The following is a 17,319-nucleotide window of genomic DNA, read 5'->3' as shown; positions in this document are numbered from 1 at the left end:
ACACGGATGCTTCCTGACAAACTTCTTCCCCTTTCACCCACATCCCAAGCACATCCCTATTCAATCTTGCCTGTAGCATCTACGGGACAACTCCACCAGCCAATTCTCAGCAAATGTAAATGGTCTATTTTTAGAAGTCTTTAAGATGGCAAGAAATGCTGACCTCAGAAAACTGTGAATAACAAGCTCCTTAATTTCTTCTTCCCTGCCTGCTCTCTCTGTGGAAGCAAACCACCACTCTCTGGCCAAATCACTCCAGAGTCACCATCAGAGCAGAGCTACATTTTGAGCATCTCTATTCCCAAAAGTCTTGTCCTTGCCAGCCTCACAGGTCCGATTTGAATTCCCCTGGGCTGTCAGCCTCAGGGACTTCTCTCCATGCAGCAGGGGGAGGGGATGCGGTGACTCACCCAGCCCCGGGATCCCCCCTGCCAACCCACTGTTTGTTTGAGTGATTTTATTGTTGAAGCCTTGTTGCCACATTTGTAACTATACTTTTTTTTTTTTTTTTTATGACAACCAGAAGTTCAGTTTTATAAACAGATGCTGTTGTGGGCCTCTCTTACTCAGCTGGATCAGCGTCAGCCGTTTTTCCAGGCTGCGGTCTCTGCGCTGCACACTGAGTCAGAGGCAGCCCTGCACAGATTTCTTTGAATCGCTGGTTTCCTCCCAGAGACTCTTGACACCCTGCCAACAAAACAGGGCGTAGCTCATTAATTTTATTTTTTTTTTTTTTCCTTCTCTTTAAAGGCAGTCTGATTCATAGTAACTCCTTTAAAACAGAGTGGAAAGACACCACCCTCCCACACCACCGGAGGAAACTTAAACCACCACCAGGTCACTCCCCTTCAGTCCAGCTCTGCGCTCCGGGACACCGGCACTGCAGCCCGGCACGCTCCCTCTTCCACAGGTGCCAGCACCGGCCCCAGCCCACACGGTAAGAGCTGTTCTTGAAAATCCTCACCAACTTTTCTCCCTCCGTGGCTGCTCCCCTCTCCTAACAGCACCAGTCTGCCTTTCTCCTCTGCCCCTTCACTTCTCTTCATCTTGGCACTCGAGCTGGCTATGGCACGCACCTTAATTTTCATCTTTTGCTTTGAAATCCAGCTGCCTTACGGGGCAAAGAGGCGCTGCAAAGCGCCCTGGTTGCAGCCTCGGCGTGCTGGCAGCAGCAATGTTATTTTCACCTCCAGGACACGTGCAGCCAGGGTGCAGGCACCGGTGCCCAACCTGGGCCAGCTCACGCTCAGGAGCTGCTGTGTGCTTTTGGAGTAGCATTGTTGACAAATGTGGAAAAATGCCTGCTTGCAATTAGGGCTGCAGGCTCCGTTTTTCTGGCGCTCAAATACTTCTGCTTGTCTCTCTCCCCTCCATAATTAGTTTGCCAAGCTCTAATTTAAAACAATAGCAATCATTCCAAGTGAAGACTGAGAGGCCCCAAAGGTGCAGGCTCTGGGGTACAACAGAGACAATCTCTCTTTTTCCAGGGGTTCTGGCTCCTGAGGCTGAAGCCAAGCCCCAGTTCTGAGCAGAGCCAGTGAAGGGCAGAAATCCGTGTTACACCTTCTGTGGCAGCACAGCCACTGGAGTGGGGAGTGGGGAGCACTGCGAGGCAAAGTGGGGGAGTGGGTGGAATTGCCAGGAGCACCATGCTCTGCTGGAAGGGTGTGTCAAGGAGATAGAGACACTGATGGGAAGTGCAGGATTGCAGAGACTGGCAATTCTCCCTCTTCACCTGCCCTTTTTCTACGCAACCACCCCCTCTTTCTTTCCCTCCTCTTCTTCACCATTTCTCTTGTTTCGTCTGTCTGCTGTGGTTTGCATCCTGCGGTCAAATCTGAGCTATTTTTGAGGTCTGCAAAGGGAGAGCAGCAAAGCCAGTTTGTTGGCACCACACTGGTTCCTGTTGCAGGAACTCAGCCCGCCCCTGCACAGTTTCAAGGGTTTGAAAGAGTCTGAACAGTATTTAGCCCAATACGGCCAGGAATGGGTGGGGCTCAGGCTGGGACTGTGCATAATTACTATATGAATGAACTAGAAGCTGAGCTTACTGTAACCTTTTGGAAAAAGGATGGATTTTGTGAATTTTTAAGTCCCCTCTGGCCCTATTGTTTGTAGCTCAGTTATGCAGTGGTGCCTCTTGACTAAGAAATAAATGTGTTGGAGTGGTGGGGAAACTGAGGCAGCGAGTGTTTCCAGGGCATCAGAAACTGGAATGGGAAGAAAGCATTTTTGGAAGTTGTCATTTAATACAATTAACAGTTAAATTATACTGATATTTTAAAAAATGCTGTGGCCACAGAACAACTTTCACTCAGGAGCTTTGAATTCCTCAAGGCACCTCTGAGAGCAGATTTGCCCAGGAACTGCCCACTTGACATTTCTGGATGTAGTGGGATTCTTTTCTGAGCAAACACTCAAGGGAGGTGGGCATGAAGAGTGTGAAAACCTGGAGCCCATTAGCTCCTCTTCCTATGATAACAGGGATTTAAGCCAGCCAAATGCCTCCACCCAGTCTACCTGGGGACTGTGAGCACTGGGAGAGTGAGGGCTTGAAGGCAGCTTATTTCTCTTTGCTCCCGTGGGGATTAGCATCGGAAAAGGATCAAAACTGAGGCACCTTACTAACAGTGCAGTGCCTGGAAGCACCCCTTGAAATGCAGCATCTTGGTGGGAGGCCCTGCACACCCACCCACCCTGAGGAATTCCTGTCAGTAGGCTCCTGTGGAAGCTCCCCCAGCTATGACTAACCACCCAGACATGTGACACACGGGCTGAGCCATTCATCCTGGCTGAGAGCAGGGATCTCCACTGGGCACATGCCATCCCCAGGGACACCTCTGACAGCGAGGGAGTCCAGCCACACCCAAGGACACGTTAATGCAGGAGTGACTGATGAATGTTCTTGTGGAGAAGCACCAAGTTTAGGAGTGGGTGCCTCAGCTCCAGGGCTGCTAGTGCTCCCCCAGTGAGACCCTGCTGCTGAGGACACAGAGCCCTGGGCTTGGAAAACCGGCCCTTCTGGCCTAGCCGGTGGTCTTTCGGTTTTGCAGTGTGGGAGCGGTGCAAGTGCTCGCAGGAATTACTGTTTGGTGGTCTGGGGTGGAGCAGAGGTTGTATTTTGAAACAGTTCTGGGAGATTTGCTGATAATAGCCAGCATGTTTTTGGTAAAAGAGCCACCTCAGGGCCTTGCTTATAATGAGACTGGGGAGATTTGCTGCGAGCTCTAATCCTTCTCTCTATTCATTACCCTCCCAGCCACAAGGCTCGTACATGGCACTCAGCCTGCGCCCGCTTCTGTTTCCTCAGAGCGAGCAAAAGCAGGAGGGAGCCTGCTTCCATAGCCCTGCCTGCTCCCACGGGGCTTCACGGGGCCCATAATCCCCAGCTGGCTGCTGGGACCCCCCTCCCATGGCATGTTTCCCCTTGCTCACCCCCAGGTCACTTAGTGCTGCCTTTGCTGAGTGCTGCATGGATGGCAAAGGAGGAGACACCTGATGTTGGGCTGGAATTTGCCCTCAGATGCTCAAGTGCCCTGTAAGGCAGAAACAGCACTACTAGACCCCTTTGATCTCAACAGGTTCCTGTGCCTTTCAATTGGGAAGTGACAGCACTGTCACCCAGCACAACATAAGGCAGGCTGCAAGGCATGGCACTCCTAATTTTTTTCCTTCCTTGTTTTCCAACAAAAAATTCATGAGATAAAACTAAACAGCTATTTATTTACCCTTCCTTCAAGGCAGGGACCTGCTCTTCTACTCTTCTAAAAGGGAGGGTGAGGAAGGGGATTTCCAATCTTCACATCTGAAGATGGATGTTTAATACTTCATGGGTCTTTTCTGCTGAGGCAAAGCAGCATTCACAGAAAAGGAGGCTCTCCTCCACGGCCCTGCCAGGATTGATAACTAACTCATAGTAATTTCAACAGTGGCAGTGAACAAACGTGCTGAAGCACATCTCAATTATGCCTGTATTGATCCTTTGTCAGGGCCAGTCCATAGCCAATCATCCCACAGCACGACACAGGGTGAAGCAGCAGTTCCCTGTATAAACTGCCCAGAGGGAAATCTGGAGTGCCTCTTAAGCTGCTTTCTACCATTACACTGCAGGGAGAGCAGCAAAGCAGCACATCTCAGGGCTGCCATCTGGAGTGTGATTTCTTCAAACCCTGCTGGGAGAATTTTGGGAAGTACCTCTTTAGCTAGAACAGCTTGACAGGGAACAAAGGAAACTCTGGCCAAATCTGCAGCTTCACGCATCCTGCTCCTCCTGAGCTGTTTTCAGGAGGGCAGAGAGTGTATGGAAGGTGCTCTCTTGGTTAGACCAAATATAGCCCATGCCTTGTCATAGAAGGGAGGGACAGGTTAGGACAACTCAGCTCCAAAACCCACATTGCCCAAGGGAGCGACAAGTTTGCCAAGATCATAATTGAGATCTATCCCCTTTACCTTGTGAAAACAAGTCTGTAGCAGAGGCATGGAGAGACACCCGTGAGGAGAGCCCAGGGACAGATCTGGGCTGGGTCATCCCCAGTCCTGCAGGAAATGCACTGAACCCTGAGCACTGGAGTGGCTGACACAGGTGAACACTGACTCATGCTGAAGGCTTAGCTCTTGTGATGTGAGGCCACCTGGCAATATGTTTTTGTCTTTGAGGAAATCCAGGGCGAGGACCTTGGTTGTCCTTTTGCCCTCACAGGGCAGAGTCTGCTGAAGGAGGGGAGTTGTGAAAGCAACCTCCACTACTCGGTCCATTGTCCACATTCTTCTCATTCCAGAGAGATATCTTCCCTGTATTGGCTCCAGCAAGCCTCTGGGAAAGATAGTGAGAGCCTTGGGAGCAAGAGGGGGGAGCTACAAAATGCTCAGAGCCTGGAGCAGGCTGGTCAGAGGATTGCTGAAGACCAGCTCCAGGAATGTGGGCCACTGCTGCAGGAGAGCTGGGCACATCCCCTGGCTGTGACAGCTTGGGCAGCTGAGCCAGCCTGCCTGTGAGCTGGCCTCCAGTGCCTGCCGCTGGGCCAGCGTGCTGTGCCCTCAGCAGGGGAGCTCCTGATGTCCCCAAAGCCACATGGAACATGAACCAGCCCCACTGACCACAGGTGTAAGGAGCCCTCTGAAAGTTAGATGGGGTATTTCACACCACGACCACCTTTACCCCACCCTGCACAGAGCACTGACCAGCTCCAGGCTGCACAGCATCCTCCTGTGTCTGCTTTAGACACAGGCTCCCCCCAGTTCATCACTTTGGTTGAAAGAAGGAGCCTTCACACAATTTTGTATTTGAATCCTGCACAGTCTGTAAGATTCAACAACAGTCTTTTCCAAGATGGCTTGCAGGAGCAAAGGCACCCTGAAAGCAAACTGACCCAAAAGTTCAGACTCTTTAGATGCCCTGGTCACACCTTCCTCAGTGTCTCACGGGCTGCACTTGCATGTTCAGAGGTTTTGCAGTTTTGAGAGACAGACACACTGTAAGATACAACTTCTTTTTTAGAGTTACCCTCCTTTGGAAAAGGAAAAAAGGAATATCTACACAAGACTGTCTGTGCAAATCATAGGACTGCAGTTTTAATCCAAGAATGCAGCCAAAAGCACAGCTGATGTGGGCTTCACCATCCTTCAACCTCTGTCTAAGTTCTGTTGCCAAGAGGAAAAGCAGGAACTCCCACCAGCAGTGATCTGTGTACTTTTGCTCATACCACTCTGTAACCTGAGCTTTCCTGTCTGAGCTGTCAGATAGTTTCTTCCACGTGGGCACTGCCAGTGTGGCACAGGTAGATGATCTGTGCACCCTTACAGAAGCTGTGCACACACACACAGACACACAGACACAGAGACAGACAGACAGACAGGCACACACACACACACACAGATTTCACAGGGATCCCACAGATGCACACTCCCATTCATGGGGGGAGCCACACGGAGCTGCGGATGCACATCCTACACACAACACCTCAACGCCCACACTGCCAGTCCTCCCACAAATGTTTCTCCTTTGTCTCAGAATCTTGCTGGAACTCCTGCCAACATTCAGGGGTCTAATTAACCCACCCAGGGACCACCCAGCACTCTGAGGGATGAGAGTGCTCTGCATGGCACCTCTGGAGGAGCAGAGGAAAACTTCTGTGCCTCCCTTAGCTCCAGGGTTCCCTTCCCCACCCTCCCTCTTACTTGCTGCCCATCAGTCCCAGCCCTTCCTTGGCATGCCTAGGGTGAGGAGTGACAGTGTTTTCCTCCAGCAGCGCCTGCTGGCTGCCTGCCAGGCCCCAGGCAGCTGTCTCTTCCCTTTCCCACTACCAAGTGAGCATTGGGAGTTTCAGTTGATGTTGTCACATGGCTGAGCACTCGAGGGTGGTTTCTTCTGGAGAAAATGCCAATTTCTCACTGTCTGCCCTAGGAATTCTGATATTTTCCCACTCTTATATGAATCATGAGCATGAGAGCTGGAAAACCCTTATGTGTCATCTTTTGTGACTCCCCTCTCCACCAAGGGTGGATTCTTGAGGAATTTGTCAGATCCCATAAGAAATTTTTCACATGCTGGTGTTTCACCACTCCCTTGGGAAGGCAATTCCACCAATCTCTTGGAGAGAGAGTGGAATTGATCCATTCCACCAGGAAATGCTTCACAAAAACCAGACAAAATCTTCCATTTACTTTAGCTTATTTTCAGCTGTAGCCCCTCAGGCTGGTCTGAACTTTCCTTTTGGTTGACGTCAACCTGCTGGTTTTACAGCCTTGCTGTACCCCATGTGGTCACCACAGCCAGAACCCCTGTGTAGGTGAGATCTCACTGCCATAAGCCAGAGGCTCCAAGGTCTCCGTGTGCCCATGCACGCCTCCTGCCCAGCCCTTCTCCCAGGCACATGAAATCTCTTTCCAGAGGCACCAACCTACTCATCAACATGTCTATAAAAAGCATCTGACTTGTAAATTGAGTCAGGCTGGTCTGTCAAAACCAGGCTGTCAACAGCAGTGCTGACACACAGTAGTTTGTAAAAGTCTGGAGTCAGCAAGGACTCTGGATTCATCAGGATCTGAAGCAGGAGACAGAGCAAAGGGTGGAAGCAAAAGGATTCTTCCCTGTTGTTTAAAGTTGCCATGAGCTTTCTAGTAACAATGTGACATGTCCAAAGTCACCGTGCCACCGAAATATCCGAGAGATATTCACATCTTTGCATCCAGTAAAATGACTGGGCACAATGAGGACTGGTGCTCATAGCCCACACAGGGACAAGGTGTGCAGTTGTAGCAGGTCTAAGATGCAGCGATGGTCTCAGATCAGTCAAAAGGCATGTGTACAAATTCTGCAGAATATTTTATACCACACTGAGGTTTCCCTTACTGGTAGCAACATGGCAACATTGCTATTTGTGGGTTGGCTTTGCACTGAGGAATGCACTGGTAACGGAGGTGGAAGCTTGTGGCTGTCTCAAACAATACCAGACAGTTTTTACTTTCTGTCCATTACTGTCCAGTTTTAGCCTTCGTTTCCAAGTGGCCTTGGTCCTGATTTGAACCACCAATATTCCTGCTGTGACCCTGTGCCCCTCAGACAGTGGCCAAGTTCACATGCTTTCTCTAAATATTGGACCTCCTATTGTCCCCATCAGAAGACTGGGAGAGTCAGACCACTGGTCTGACTTACTACTGCCTTCCTTATATTTTGCAGGGGTAGCTGGGAAATGCAGAATTTTTTGTGTGTTAGTTGTTTTCAATCTATGGAGATTTTTGTTGACATTCTAACCAAAGGCATTTGTTTTTTCCCCAAAAAGCCATCTTTCCATTGTTGTAATGTATCAAACTAAAGGGTCCTCAGCTGAAGAATTCACTTTGAAAGGAGTCAGAGGTCACCAGTGTGCACAGGCAGTTGCATGTCTTCTTCTCCCTGGACACCCTAGGGAGCTACAGGATATTGACTGGGTTCTCACCTCAGCCAGCATCTCTGACAGTACACCTCGCCAACTCAGCCTGGGAGAGGCAGTCCCAAGCAGGGACCTCAGTTCAGAGAGGAGGATGGAAATGGAAGTCAGATGAGCTACATCCATTAAGGAACACTTGAGATCTGAAATATTTCAAATTTAGTTGAGAGTGCCCTGACTTTTCACCCGAAACAACCCCATTGTTCCTGCAGAAACATCCTGTACACTTATCCTCTAGTCCTTCCACTGCAATGCACTTTCTGTCAGAGGCAAAGGACCTCTACCTAATCTGGCTTACCCTCTTGAGTAACTGACTCCCTATATTTGAGGAGCTATACCACTGGCCTTTATCATATCTCCAAGTGGCACTACACATTCCATCCTGATCCTTTGCTAAGAAGCAAACCAGGGACAAGGACTCACTTCTCTGTATTGCCCTCAGACAGAAGGATCCAAAACACTTAAGTAGATAGAGGGGTGATACAGGTGGCAACAACCTGCCTGGATGAGAAGGCTTTGTCTTTGTGTTAGGCAATAGATAGTACCAGCCTGCTTGAACTTGAACTGGGGTGCAGCAGAGCTGTGCGTTGTTCCCCAGCATGTGTACTCCTGCACGGTCAGAGAAACAGTCTCTGCACAGCTAAGAGTCTGTCATACTTATCTGCAGGTTTTTTGTACTGAAGGCTTCTATGGTGATTCTTATTCATGCTTACTGTTGGTGTGGCTTGTTATTTCTCTTCATCCATCACCTCATGAAAAGGAAAGTCCACTATTATCAGCACAAGATCTTCCCTTGACTCATGCAGGCTGTTCAGCACATGCATGACCTTCACTTCCCCACCAGCTTGCCCTACCTCAGTAGTCCCTTCTTCTGTTATGTCTCATTACTTTTTTCCTTGTCTCATTGGGGTCTCTCCTCTGAAGGATGCTTGGGGAAGACTCACAAATTGTTTGCTTGACTGGTTCTTGAGAAGCAGTCCTAAAACTGACAGTGTCCTGAGCACTTAATCTTTCAGGGTTAAATTATTGTGGGGCTTGAGAGCTTTGGGGTGAGTCAGTGGAAAAAGCTGGCAGCTCGAGGAAGGCTAAGACTGACTCATAGCCCAAGAAGAGCCTGAGGAACTCCAAATGCAGCTGCAGTTTAGGTAGGGGAATGGAAGAAAAGGCATTTGCATGCAATTTTGTCCTATTGCTCCAGCAATGCGACCCCACCCTGTAGTGGAGAAAGATGTCTCACACTTTACAAATGGAAATGGTATCCTGTCAGTCCCTGATGCTCTGCCAGTTTTCTCTGTCTAATGGGAGGAAATGTCCACGCCACAGCATCAGAGACAGAAGTGAATCTATTTCAGTGCTATTCCTTCACCCACAGCTCCTCTGGGATTGTTCTCTCGTGTTTTATTTAACAGGCAGAGAGAGATGAAGAAAGGGGAAAGCAAATGAATACAGAGGGAGGCTTGTGCTTTAACTCACAAAGAATCAAAACTAAGCTGTGAGCACACATCCCCTGGGGGAGTTTGCATTTGATAGCGTGTGTGTTCAGGGAGAGGTGCTGACGTTCTCAGGAAGTAGGTGCACTGAAAGCACCTGAACTAACACTGCTCTCCTGCAGGGCTAAAATAGGCAGGAAAAGCAAAGGGAATAAAGGATTTCAGTTTTTTCTTAGAGTATTGGTCAAAGTCCTGGGCGTAGGGTCATGATTTTGGATTTTTTTTTTTTTTTTTTTACATTGTAAAGTTACGTTTATCCCTCATTTTCATTTCTGAATGCAAACAAAAGATGCATTCAAAAGGACTGTTCTAGTCCTTAGGATGTCATGAAAGTAGGTTTTTAATCTTTCAAGTAGAAATCTTTGTTTGAAGGTCCTAAAAAATAATAAGGAAAAAAAAAGCGCTGAATGAGATTTTAAGGAGGCCATGGAAAAATACATCCATCTAAGAAAGAAGAAAGTTTAGCCACTGTTTAGGAAAGGCAAATTTAAGAGCAGAGTCAGAGTTTGGTTTATGCTTGCCAGCACCCTATAGCATCAAGAGCACTTGTTAAAGTTTGTGTAAGAACCAAGGTAACAAAAAAAAAAAAAAAAAAAAAAGGAGAAGCAGTCAAAGGGACAGAAAGATTTGACTCAAGAATTTGCTGCAGATTTGTCACTTAGTCATGGCAACAGCAATAGTTTCTCTGTTTGAGTTGCAGTGCTGATATCTGTATCAGTTGCCATGCAGCATTTTGAAGCCCTTGTTCTTTTTACAATGGAAAGAAGGGCTTTAACTCAGGTTAAGTATGTTCATGTGGCTGCATATACTGTTGAGAACCTGAATTTTAGCAGTGCTGAAATCATAAGTGTCTGTCACTACAGTCAGAGGAAAAGTCCTAAGAAGGCTGTGCTTTCTTCAAGGTCATCACTAAGGGAGGCGCTGTGACAAGAGAGGTGGCAGTGACCAGGCCATCCAGCCAAACCAAGCTCTAGAGCATGATTTCGCCAAGACACCCCAAAGCAGACAAGCAAACCTGGCCCACATTCAGCAAGTCAGGGCTTAACATCTCCAGAGAGTTCTCCAGGTGAAGGAAACGTTAGAGTAGACACGATTTGCTGAGGAGATGGGACTAGTCACCAAACCTAATCTGTTTTACTAAAGAGTAGCCTTGTTTGGGTGGGAGCAGTGATCTAACAGAGCTGGTTCCTTGAGATCCTAAACTCAAGGAATTCTTCCTGGTCACCAGCTAATGCTGAACTGGTCAAAGTGCCACTGATGGAGAAGCCTGCCTACCCACTGTGGTTTGGGAAACTGTATACAAAGCAGTGCCAGCAGCAGCTGCAGCATTTTACAGGAATACACTCCCACTCATGGCCACAGTGAGAGGAAAGACAGCAGTGGGGGAGGTGGAGTCATCAAGTGAAAAAGACACATGAATGGGATTTTACAAAGCCTTTTGTCACAGTTTGACTGAAAGACATCATAAAGTATAAGTGTGTTGTTTCATGACAGTGTTGCCACACCCTGTACAAATGGTGACAGCATCAGACCCTACCTGAGTCACCTGGACCAAAATAACTTGACAGCTAACATTAATCACATGCTTGATACTGCTCTTCAGTACCACTTCTGAGTGAAAGAGCAGCACAGCCTGTCAAACTTTCTAGGAAGTTTACTGGCCACAGAGTGGACTCAGTAAATGCTTCTGCCTGAAATAAAGTTACTTAATTTGTGTGAATTGTCTGCACTCATTCTCACAGCTTAGATTTGTTCCTTGTATTTCACATTTTCAGGTGGGAAGCCATCAGTCTTGACAAACCGTGTCATGCAAGCTTTCTAAAGCACATTCCCCTCTCTCTTTCCAATCACATGTTCATCAATGACAGGAAATCTTAAAAATAAGTAAAAGTTTGCAGGGTACAGAGGCAGAAATAACCAAAACAAACCAAAGAGGAATTTGCATAACAGGAGAATCTTACTGCATTAATAAAATGACCTGCATGCCTCAAGCCTTAAAAGGGAAACAGGCAGTTTTCATTGCACACCTGGGCATCTCCCCCAGCTCCAGAAAACCTCATGGCATTTCTGTACTATCCCCTTCACTTAAAGGAGTGGTCTATGGAGTAGTGGCCACCCCTCTGGCTCACTCTCCACAAGTACTCAACAGCTGAGGCACCAAGGAGCCCACAGTCCCCCATTCCATACCACTTGTCTGTGACCCAGAACAGATGGAAGAGGCTGAGACACCAGAAGAGAATGGGAAGAGAAGAATCTTTCCTGACCTCTGTGACTACCATGGGCAAAACCTCCCCTTCCTAGAATGTATGGCTGGAGTATGGCATTTTTACTTTACATTAACACACATCAATTCAAGCAACCTGTGTGTATATTCAGGCTATTTTTAAAATGCCCCCAAGTTATCTACCCATGCTCTACATCTCCTCCCATACTGGCTTCTTAATCTTCAGGCTCTGTTTAACCTCTTGAGCAGATTTAGATGAAGTTTTTAGTGGCTTTTTTTTTTTTTTTTTGTGATTCCACATTTCCAGAGTGAACCTAAGATCAGCTTGTGTTTTTGCATGTATGCATCTTATGGTGATGCTGTTCTTTGACTCACTTCTTCCCTTCACATCCTCCCTCTGTTCTTGTTCTCCCTCAGAGCTCTCTGTGTCGGTGACACCACCTAGAAGAGACCCAAGATGTTGGTGCTACTGGCTGGTATCTTTGTGGTTCACATCGCCACTGTCATCATGCTCTTTGTCTCCACCATTGCCAACGTAAGTAGACTGCGCTGGACGAGGCATGGCTGTCACCTCCCGCAGCAGCAGCCAGCCTTAGACACGGCCGGCAGGCAGATCGGGGGGGTGGTGCTCAGGCGAGGGTGAGGAACATCCACTCACGGCCATGGGGAGAGAGAAGCAGTGATGGGTGGCTCTGGGAGCACGAAGGCAGCGGGGGTGGTACAGGAGGCGGCTCTGTCTGTCACCTGCCCGGACCCCCGAGCCAGCAGCACCTCGACGCCATTCATGGGGCCGGGGAGCTGAGCACTGCCTGGCTCAGCAGTGCCTGGCTCAGCAATGCCAGCCCTGGCACGGCACTGTTCCCCCGCCCGCGCCCAGGCTGTTCCCACCCGGGTGCAGCGGGGCCACGGGGAGCTCTGGGCCGAGGGGGACCCTGGTGGTGCTGCCCGAGTCCCCGCGTCCCCTGCCCACCATCGGAGCACATTGTGGGGTCCCCTTGCACCCGCCTGGCCAGCCGTGAGCCCCGCTGCCTCTCACAGGAAGAGGCCAGGATGACCTGGGAGATTTCTCCACAATGATTGGAACAGATTTCACGGTGTTTTGCCCAGACCAAATGACTCCTGCCATGACAGGTGCCATGTCCCACCTGTCCGGCACCGACTTTTCCGGGCAGTTGGGCTGCTCGTGCTCGCTTCTCGCTTTAGTCTGACAGTAGAGCAAAGAAGCTTTCCTGCCCCAAGACACAAACGTTCTACCCTGTTTCAGGTTTGGATGGTGGGTTCTTCCAGCTATGGAACGATCTCAACAGGACTCTGGCTGCTGTGCAACAGGACCTGCACTCAGCTGCCAGTTAGCAATGAAGATGAGGGTAAGTTACAGCCGCATTTTCGTCGTGGTGAATCACAGCACGTTGATGAGCACTGCCGAGACCGAGTCCTGACCTCCTCCTATCTATTCTCTGTGTTTTGACAGCTTCCCTCAAAGCCGTGCAAGCCTTTATGATCCTCTCGATCATTTTCTCCGTTGTGGCGCTCGTCCTGTTCATTATCCAGCTGTTCACCCTGGAAAAAGGCAAACGTTTCTACACGACCGGAGCCATCATGCTGGTTTGCTGTGAGTATGCACCTGCACACCGTGCCATGGCTCCCTGGGTGTCCCGCTGTCTCTGAGAACACAAAATAGCCACATATGGTCACCAGGGGAGGTTGTCAACCAGCTAAATGTTTCCAGTGGCCCAATTTTTGTTACAAAACAAAGCACCAGGAAATCAGAAAGTGTTGGGTTGGGATTTTTTTGGCTGTATATAATGAAAGTATTTCCAGATTTTCATTAGGAAATCCCAGTGGGTTTTGCAAAATACCTTTGAAAGACAACAAAAAGGATTCAAGTGTTTTGGGGGAGCAGGGGAATAAACAGTTAGCTACTGCACATGGGATTCAATACGTAGTGCCAAACTGTCGTCAGATCTTATTACTGATTTTCTCCTAACAAAGGTTTATTCCTCATGGCACCCACTAAACAGGCCCCAAGTGTCTTATGTCATCACAGCTGCAAAAGAAATCCTCCACAAATAAGCCTAATGGGCAGCAGCTCCTCTCTCAAATGGCACAAGACATGCATTACAATCTCAGGGGACAGCAGCACTTCAGAAGTCTTGCGGCAATGCTGGTTTCTGTGCGTTTTCCAACTCTCTTTTCCCTCTTCCTTCCCACAGGGATGTGCATTCTGATTGCAGTCTCCATTTACACAGCTCGGTTCACAAACACTGTGGCGTTCTCCACAAATCCTCACCATGGCTACTGCTTCATATTGGCCTGGATCTGCTTTTGCTTCAGTTTCATCATCGGCATCCTCTACCTTGTTCTTAGGAAAAAATAAGGGTGATGGGTGTCCAGGGGAGAGGGTTGGCTACTGGGAGTGGGGAAGAATTACTCTGCTGAGAGAACTGTTGGGCCGATAGACAAAAATAGCCACCACCATCACCATTGCCACCGCAGAAAAATCACTAACAAAGCTAGAATGCTCAGAAACTCCTTCACCAAAGAGAGGGAGAAACAACTCCTACTGATCTAGAACTTCTGGGGCTAGAAATTTGCAAGTGACCCAGACAGCTCTTCTCCTTTTCTGCAAAGTTGTGCCATACCTTCACCAAGCTTCAAGCTCAGCAGTGATGATTAAAGGGCACCACATAAACAAGGGCTATATCTTTTTCTCTTCCTAGAGCCCTTCTCACTTACATTGGAGTGTGCCTTGTGAGTTGGGCGGTGAGGATTATGTCCCCTTTATTTGTCCATTGAAACAAATGGGATGGGCCTTTTGTTACATTTTTTAATATATATATATATATGCACATAAGTGAACGCTAAAGACATTAAACCGAGAAAAAATATTGAAATTGGATTAATTTTGTATTAAAATATCCACAAAAATAAGGCAGCAAATTTTTTTGCTGTTCTGTTTTCTGTTTGATATTCCCATGATTGAATAAGATACAAGTAGGAATGGCAAATATACAGGCATGGATGATGGAGAGAGAGAGAGAGAATAGGGGTAAAGATATACAGAGGTTCTTAATTACAGAAGGTGCAGTTGCTCAGTGGTACACTTGCAGGGAGGGAACCACCTGGATGTGTGTCTACACTAAAATAATCTTCTGTTCAACTCCAGAACATGGTAACAGCACTGCTACATCGCAGATCCTTACTGAGACAAGTCCTTATGTGTAGGCAGGGCTTTTTTCCCACATCATCAGCTGGTATATGATATTAATTGAGTGCCCCACCTTGTGACAGAGCTCATCTCAAAAGCAGATAATGATTAGCAGGGGAAAGTTATTCCCTAATGAGAGATTAGGAGAGAGGAAGTAAGGCTTGTGAGTTTTGCTCCTTGCTGCACAACATTAGGCCAGCCACTTAACCTGGTGCTTTTCATCTGCCAAATTCCTCCATAAAACTAGCTACCTCCCAGGGTTGCTGAGAGATTCTGAATCCACTCTGTAACACAAGGTCCCCATGTGAAAGGCTGGCATAGGAAAGTTAGGCACTGGTACTGCTGCAACCCACAAATTTCTGTTAGTTTGAAGAATCTCAGTCACAAGAGGCATTTCCAAGAGACGAGGTCAAAATTTCCTGTGACTCCATTCACAACTAAAAGGTAGAGAGTATTTACAGATTGTGCACGGATGCTCTTTACCTCTCTCTCTCTTTCTGTTACATTTTCTTCTTATGTAGACTTTATAAATTTGGTGGATATATTCTAGTACTGTATGTTGGTGTTTCATTAACAAAGGTTATTTCTTATATAGACATTGTAAATATTTTGAAATGCATATTTTTAACTTTGTGGGTATAAAAATAAAATCTGATTCCCTTTCTAATGAAGAGTTTTGCTCTGTTTTTTTTTTTTTTTTTCCCATTAGTGTTTCAGATATTTGTTAGCAGAAGTACTTGCTGTTCTTACTGAATCTCAGCCCAACCCTTTCAGACAATGCAGAACTACCATGTTCTCTTGCATACCAGTGTATGAGATTTCCTGTTCTGGAGGGAAGGAGGAAGCAGAGCAACTCTCAGCGCTCCTGTTTCAGGCTGCCTGCAAGCTCAGGCAGACAGTGTGAGCAGTGGTATCACTCAGTCTCAGTGCCAGGCTTTGCCTCACACCCAGGAAAGCTGGAAGCATACTTTCTCACTCTGGCAGAGTCTCATCTGTCCTGAAGCAAAATCACCAAGGTGTTTGCCTGGGTCTCACGAGTTGGTATCGGTGTTACCTCTCTAGTGTTGTCTGGCCAAACACCTCTGCAATTCTAGAGCTGGAGTAAAGAGTCCAAAGCCCAGGACACTGGCAGATCTCAGAAAACTTGGGGCACAATCCTGCGAGCTGTGAGGTAAGATCTAGGAAGAATCAGCTGTGTAGGAAATTTTTCTTTATCCATTAATGTACTGCAGGGAGAGCTAAGACATGCTAATTGTGGGCAGAATGGTGACATGAATCTTCAGGAGCCGACGTTTTACCTGAGGGGGACCTCTTACAGCAGGGTGTGGGAAGGGCTCACAGTGTGCCATGGGTGGACACTTGTCTTGGTCTCAGGAGGTTCCAGGAGTCACAGATGATAGAATATGCTGAGTTGGAAGGAAGAAATTGGGATCTTCAAGTCCAACTCCTGGCCCTGCACAGGCCATTCCAAGGATCACACCACGTGCCTGAGAGCATCGTCCAAACACTTCTTGAACTGTGCCAGGCTTGGTGCTGTGGGCACTTCTTAGTCCTGTGGCCACTGATTCCTGCTGTTCCTCATGCTCCTGGCACTCCTAGAAGTGCAGGGTAACCAAAGACCATCTGGCCACTGTGGACAAGGCTAACACTGACAGGTGAGACATCAGCCACCCACTGAGGGGGGAGCTCTGAGGGAAGTTAGCCAGTGCAGGAGCCTTGCAGGAGCACACCCACTGCTAGGCTGGTATCTGTCTCTGTTCCTTGCATGGTGCAGATGTGACAATATGATACCTCACAGGATGACAAGGCAATGCCAGCCTTGTTGGCATGACCAGGTCATAGGCAATGGTCTCAGTTTTTGAACAGTGGTCTCCAACATCATTTCTGTCACCACAAACTGTTGTCACTGATAGCTTAGTAAGGATATGAAGGCTACTGAACACTCTGGGTAGCTTGGTTTGCCTGAAAAAATCATTTGGACTACTGAAGGATCAGTACCCTAACCTACAGGTGGAAAAAGTCAGAGTCAACTGACATCTGATAAACCTAGTTAACTGATCCCTGAAGCATAATTCATTCCAAATGAGACAGTCTTTGCTCCACACCGAGTAGCTCCCGCCACCATCTTCTGAATCCTGTTACATTATGGGCACACAGGCACGCATTTACATTTGGCACCACCAAGGCAGAACACATCAAACAGAAAAGCAGATGCCAGCAAATATGGATCAATTACAAAACATAAGGGAGCAGAAAAGGGTGGGAGCAAATAGCACTATTGGTTGTGTCCTATGACAGATGTTTGCTCAAAAATCATCTTCAACACAGCCTGAAGTGACACCGACCCAGTGCCACATGGACTGTGAGACACAAAGTCATGTCACTCCTATGAGAGCCATTACAGGGATTTCAGGGACCAAGCTTCACAAGACCCAGGACAACAGCTGACTCCAGCACTTCACAGTGGAC

The 17,319-nt window shown here is 47.9% G+C and overlaps 1 protein-coding gene across 1 annotated transcript; it reads left to right on the top strand.

Annotated features, from left to right (window-relative positions):
• Positions 1-648: 648 nt before the first annotated feature.
• On the top strand, positions 649-15,517 carry EMP1 (epithelial membrane protein 1). The gene is made up of 5 exons (XM_059846614.1): positions 649-937; positions 12,060-12,177; positions 12,907-13,009; positions 13,114-13,254; positions 13,856-15,517. The coding sequence occupies exons 2-5, from the start codon at positions 12,100-12,102 to the stop codon at positions 14,017-14,019; spliced, it is 486 nt and encodes a 161-aa protein (XP_059702597.1). The 5' UTR covers positions 649-937; positions 12,060-12,099; the 3' UTR covers positions 14,020-15,517.
• Positions 15,518-17,319: the final 1,802 nt, after the last annotated feature.

The sequence above is a fragment of the Haemorhous mexicanus genome, chromosome 5, assembly GCF_027477595.1.
Source record: "Haemorhous mexicanus isolate bHaeMex1 chromosome 5, bHaeMex1.pri, whole genome shotgun sequence".
Lineage (NCBI taxonomy): Eukaryota > Metazoa > Chordata > Aves > Passeriformes > Fringillidae > Haemorhous > Haemorhous mexicanus.
This window is presented reverse-complemented; position numbering and strand designations above follow the sequence as displayed.